The following is a 6,007-nucleotide window of genomic DNA, read 5'->3' on the forward strand; positions in this document are numbered from 1 at the left end:
CCAAGCTTGTCAAATCTTGTTGGAGTTGTTATACAGCTTAATCTGTAGCCCCCCTTTCCCTTCCTCAGAGGTTGTGTTACTGAGGGTCCCACTCAGTAATCATGGACCATCCGGTGACCAGCCCCATCCTGAGGCTGATCTGGGGCCCCACAGCGATCAGCATGAATGTAGGTTTTGATCAGCATGATCAAAACGGGCTCTGTTGACAAAAGATGCTGCCATTCAGGAAATTCCAAGGGGTTGAGGAGCTGTGCCAGGAACTAGAGATAAGGACCAAAATGTATTACACCGCACCAGCATCGGCCCCACCTCGTCTTCAGAGACCCCTCACCACCCTCGGAAAAAGGTCCCTTTCCCGGACCCTTACTCCTCCACAATGCTGTCACCCCTGCAGCCCTGGAAGCAGAGACCTGTTCTCTCAGCCTGGACCCTGGACTCTTAGGCAGTCAGACCCTGGGCTGTGACGCCAGGCCTCCCAGGTTCAAGGCCCAACTCTGCAGCTTTCTGGCTGTGGGACGTTAGGCCGGTGACTTGCCATCTCTGGCCCAATTCCTCACCTGTGAGCCTGGGGCACCTACCTCACAGGCACCTTTCGGGGGGTGGGGTGGGGTGGGGGGACAGGGCAGGCAAGCCTGAGAGCAGCTTCTGGCACAGGGTGGCCCTTGAGTATCACTTCTTTCGGACCGCCCCCCAGGAAGCCTTCTCTGGTCACCTCGGGCTCCATTGGCCCCATTTTCTGTTGTTCCTGTAAATGCCTGGCCAGGTGTCTGTGGGTTCATCCGTGTGCCTTGGGCCCAGTACTGCCATGGTTTCACCCCGAAAGCCTGTTGCATGGACAAAATGGACAGTTTGAAGGACTAACCAAACCCCATTTCCAATGGCCCGCCAGGCCACCTCTGAGTGCTTCAGTCTCCCCCTCTCCCTCACTGAACCCCTGGGCCTGACCCAGAACCCAGGAAATCACAAAGAAGCAGGAGTTTGCATCAGCCGCTTTATTTAGGGGCTCGTGACCGACGGCGATCCCCAGCCCAGCCCCTTCCTCCTCTACAAAAGCAACTAAACAGGAAAAGGGGCTGTTCTGCCAGGTCCCAGCCACGGGGCCTGTGGGACTGTGGCTTTGAATCCCAGGCCACAGGCCTTGGGAGGCAGGGGAGGGGCGGGGGGCAGTCCAGTCCACACGGTGCTGGTGAGATGGGTGAGGAGGCTGGAGAGTCCCTTGGCAGCCTCTGCTGGGCTTGTCCTTGTCCAGAACGTCAGGACGCGGGCCCCGAGGAGGAGCAAGCAAGTTAAAGGCTTTCAGAGCCAAGGGAAGCACTTCAGGCCCCCGGGGGGGCCCAACAACCCCGCCTCAACTCCAGTCCGTGCCCACAGGCACGCTGCCACGGCCACACTCACACCCACACCCACTCCATACACGCAGAGGGCTGTGAAGGCCCTGGACCCACACCGCGGACCCTGGAATGTCTCTGGATTGGCACCCAGCGGGGCAGGTCCACGGCAGGCAGGGTTGCCGCGGGAGCGGGTCCTCTGCATCGCTACTGGTTGGCTGCCTCGCAGGCATCTATCCAATCGCTGTACACGTCCACCGGTTCTGACAGATCTGGGCCGCTGAGGTCAAGGGCAACTGGTGGCATTGGGCCCCTTCCCTGTACGCACCCCTCTCACCGGTGTCAGCCGGATCCCCGCCCCGCACCCTACGCAAGTCAGCAGGTGGTGCCTTGTCTCCAACCCCCCGCCCCAGGGAGGTCACGGCCCACAAAAGCGTAAGCAGGAGGGCCAGAGGAGCAAAGACTGGATCCAGTCCCCTCGCCCCTGGCCAGGTGCCCTAGAGCAGCCCACCCGGGGCAGGGGAGCCCTGACTGCCCCCACCCCTCCCCACCCACCCCACTTCCCCGCAAGAGCCTGGTTGCCCAAGGATACATGTGATGGGCGTCTGGAACTCCTCTAGGCACACGGTACACGAGATGACTCCGGTGTTGCGGGCCCGGTCCCTGGAACAGGAGGAGGAGGGGCTGGTGAGAAAAGGAGGCCGCGTCTATGGGTGACGATCGCCCTAAGTGGGAGGGCCTGGGGCAGAAAGGATGGTGGGAGCAGGGAAGCTGCCTCCCGACTCTGGGAGGAGAGGGGAGGCCCCGTCCCCCACTCACATTTTCACGTCACAAGACTTCTCGTGGTTGCAGAAGGGGCAGGTGAACTGGGTCTCTAAGGTGCCTGTCATCTTCTTCTTGGGGGGTGGCTTCCGTTTGGACTTTCTGCGCCCCATGTCTGTAGGAGGGCAAACCTGCGGTGGCGGTGGGGGACAGGAGTCAGCAACCCAGGGGACCCACAGAGCCCTCCAGCTCGATGCTCTAGGGGGCAGGCTGGGAAGAAGGCTCCGCCTCTGAGGGATGAGGCTCCCAGTCCCCAGGTAGGCGGCGGATCCAGGCACACTCTGGGCGGGGGATGGGAGCAGGCTCTGGCAACAGGTGGCCCGAGTTCTAATCGTGGCCCTCCACTTGCTGGGTGGCCCCGGGCAGGTGACTTAAGCTCTCTGTGCCTCAGTGTTCTGTCAGTAAAACAGATGAGGCTGCTACCCACGGAGGGGTCTGTGCGGCTGCCATGACAAACGGTGCACGGAGTGCTGAGCACGGGACCCGGCCCCCCCCATCCTCGGCACCCAGGCAGGACGCCACTGCTCATGGTGAGGATGACGCAAGAGGCTCTGACGGACCAGCTGCGCGGAGAGGGGCACAGCCTAAGTGCCCAGAAGCCGGCGCTTTTGGGAGCAGCTGCGCCTCTCGTCAAAGGGACACACAAGGGACACCCAGGAGGAATGACACTCAAGGGATAGGACAGATCCTCCAGAGAAGCCCCCTGGGCTAACTCTCCACACACAAGGGGCTGGTGGGCAGAGACGGGGGGGGACAAGCATTTCCGGTCCTTGCCACATACCACGACCGAAGACAGGTGTCTGAGGGCCCCGGCCGGCGTTGGGGGACCACATGGGGCAGGGGGTGGCGAGGGGCAGGCTAAACAGGGAGCGGGGGCGGGGGGGAAGGGTCTGGATGGATCCTGGGTGGGAGGGTGGGCAGTGGGGACACAAAGGATGAAATCACTGCCTTTCTAGGGCATCGAGGAGTACAGGTCAGGGGTGTGGATACAGATGAAGTCAGAACCACGCCAGGGCTGTTCAGGGTGGAGGGATGGCAGGGGGTGAGAGAGTCTCAGAGTGTGGCCAGAGAAGGAGGGACCGGGATGACTCCTAAGGTGGTGGGGGATGGACAGGGTGGGTAGGGGGAGAAGGTGGCATCATCCTCCGATGCCTAACGCACAGGAAGAACAAGATCCTCTGGGAAGATGATGGGCTCAAGTCGCAGAGGCACATCTAGGGACAGGTGTCTTGGAGACAGGGGCCTCCCACGCCAGGCACTGAGCTCAGGGTTCTAGGATCACCGTCCCCAGGCACTCTCCCCTCTCCCTGTCCCCCCTACACTCCACCTGTGTGGCTCTTCCTCCATGACACAGGAATAAAGACCAGAATTCTAGAAGAGCTGCCTGCATTCCCGGTCTTCATTTCCTCCCATTCTCCCTCTACCCGCCCCCCCCCCTCCATACTGCTCCCCCCAAGGGGCAGTTCCCCGCCGCCTCAGGGCACTGGACGCACTGGTCCGTCCTCCCACCCTTCCCACGCGGCTCTCAGGACCCCGCACCCTGCCCCGGCCTCACTGGTGGGGCCTTGCAGTTTCTGCTGCTGCTTTCCCCCCGGCCCGGACTTCCGTGATGATACACGAGCCCACGAGCTCAATCTTTGGGCTCCTCTCCATTTGCTCTCACCTCCGTGGAGACCTCGCCCAGCCTCAGGGCTTCAAATGCCTCCTCTACACTGAGGCTTCCCGATCTGCCACCCTCAACGTTTCCTCTCCGTTGCAGACTGGCTCGTCTACCTGCCTCGGCTACACCCTCACCGGATGCTAACCCACTTTTTCAACATAACCCGTCCAAAACCCAAGCTGCTGACACCTCAACAGGCCCTTTCCGTCTTCCCCAGCTCAGCAGATAGCAAATCCATCTTTGCACAAACCTTGGACTCCCCCTCGATTCCTTCCACTCCCTCTCACATCCCTTATCGGATCCTGATCCTGCGGCTTTACCTCTAAAAGACATCCAGAATCTGCCCGCTTCTCTTCTCGCCAGAGCCAAAACCGTAGTCCGAGTCCCCAGTCCTGGTCATTTTCAAAACAGCCTCCCTATGGCTCTCCCTGCACCTCCCACCCTGTCCACCTCCCTCCAAATGTAAATTCCACGATGGCAGGGACTTGTGTCTTTTCTTTGTATCCCCCAGAGCCTACAACTGCTGGTGGCACAGAGCTGGCGCTCGACAAATGTTTACTAAATGTACGAACGAACCAATGCCAGGCCCTCCGCTAACCACAGCAATGCTGCACTCAAGGCAGGCCAAGTGTCTGCTTTTGTGGAACTGCTGGTAGCCGACGGCAGACCCTTAACAACTTAATAAGAGAGATCATTTCCGTTACCAGTAAGTGCTATGAGATGAATCAATCAGGGCTAAGGGAATACTTCCGGAATGGGGCAACTTCGCCTAGGAGCGGGGTGGGAAGGACCCTCTGGGTAAAAGTCATTTAAACTGAGGCCTGAATGATGAGAGAAGGCGACAGTGCAAAACAGTCCAGACTGATGGAACAGCAACTGCAAAGGCTCCGAGGCAGAAGCGGCTCCCCCCCTCCCGCCCCCCCGAAAGAGCAAGAAGATTGGTACAGCTGAAGCTCAGGGAGCAATGGGGAGAAAGGGTCTGAGATGGGACCGCAGGGGAAAGCAGCCAGACCCCCCCCCCCCCCCCCCCCAGGCAAATGTAGCCAGTTCAATAGCCCCTGCCTCACCTGCTCCGGGGAGTGTTCTGTTTTCCCGAAGCCTGGCCCTGGGTACCACCTGTTAACAGAATCACTTGAGAGATGCTCAAAAATGCAGATTTCTGAACCTCATTTCAGATCTGCCCCTAGTGGAATGCAGTGTTGGGGGCGGGGGGGGGGCACGATTTACCCACTGCTGAATCCCCATAGCGGGCACGGTGCCTGGTATGCATTAAGCGCTCAGTAACTACTTGTTGAACGAACAGATAAGGCTCCCGAACCAGAAGGTATGGATGCGCTCCCGAATCTCATTTTATCCGGCGTCTACGGCACCCCCAATCGCACACCAGAAAGGGGGTCTAGCCTGTACACAAAGCTCCAGGGGCCCTGCCTGCCCTATGGCGACCTAAGTCCAAGCGCGCCAAAGGGGCCTGGAAAAGGGATCGGCTCCCAACCTTCAAAAGGCGGAGGGTCGGCGGTCCCTCCAAGCTCACCGAGGCTTCGGCGTCGCCTCCCGCCCTCCGCCTGCGGGAGCCAGGCCTCCGAGCGGCCGCGCTTAGAGGGCTGGGGTCCGGGGGAGTCAAGCTCCCCGGCCGGCCACCCCCCCCAACCCCGGGGTCCTCGACGCCTCCTCCAGGATCCCGTGAGCGCCCCCTCCCCCCAGTAGAAGATCGCCTAACCCGGCCTGGCCCCAACGCCCGCCCCTGCGAACAGTCACCTACCCTCGCCTCCCCTCGTTGCGACGGCCTCGTTCACCCGGGAGACAGTGGCTTCCGGCTCCAGCCGGAAGCGGAAACCCCGCTCCTCCTCTAACCTGCGGCCGGGAACGCCCCGCGGGGAGGCCCCGCCTTCTCCCGCATCTTTTCGGTGCACATGCGTACTCGCACACCCTACCGGGAGGCGGGGTCGCAGTGCGCCTGCGCGAGGGCCCTGGCGCCGTTGCCTGAAGCGGTGCGCGCCGCCGCTTCCGAGGAGTTGTCGCGGTGCCGGCGGTTCAGCGACGGTGGGCTGGGCCGGACCGGCGTTGGAAAGGCATCCTCGCTCTAGGCCGCAGCGTCTGCACGTGTCGTGTCTCCCAGTTCAAGCCTCGGCCCCTCGCAGCCCGCCCGGATCTCCCCAGCTGCGGACACGTTCAAAAGATTTCCGTGCTAAGGAATTGC

At 61.2% G+C, this 6,007-nt stretch overlaps 1 protein-coding gene across 3 annotated transcripts; it reads right to left on the minus strand.

The window, feature by feature from the left end:
• Positions 1–977: 977 nt before the first annotated feature.
• ELOF1 (elongation factor 1) lies at positions 978–5,681 on the minus strand. 3 transcript variants are annotated; one of them, XM_053897522.1, is made up of 5 exons: positions 5,570–5,646; positions 4,878–4,926; positions 2,148–2,281; positions 1,921–1,991; positions 978–1,600 (listed from the first exon to the last, which is right to left on the minus strand). In XM_053897522.1, exons 3-5 carry the CDS (start codon positions 2,261–2,263, stop codon positions 1,536–1,538), a joined length of 252 nt encoding a protein of 83 aa, XP_053753497.1. In that variant the 5' UTR covers positions 2,264–2,281; positions 4,878–4,926; positions 5,570–5,646; the 3' UTR covers positions 978–1,535. The 3 variants fall into 3 exon arrangements, with proteins under 3 accessions (XP_053753497.1, XP_019283166.1, XP_053753496.1); XM_019427621.2 differs by lacking the exon at positions 4,878–4,926 and having other exon boundaries at positions 5,570–5,681; XM_053897521.1 differs by lacking the exon at positions 4,878–4,926 and having other exon boundaries at positions 5,566–5,656.
• Between the last annotated feature and the right edge of the window lie 326 nt (positions 5,682–6,007).

The sequence above is a fragment of the Panthera pardus genome, unplaced genomic scaffold (genome assembly GCF_024362965.1).
Source record: "Panthera pardus isolate Hobbes unplaced genomic scaffold, ASM2436296v1 HiC_scaffold_8, whole genome shotgun sequence".
NCBI lineage: Eukaryota > Metazoa > Chordata > Mammalia > Carnivora > Felidae > Panthera > Panthera pardus.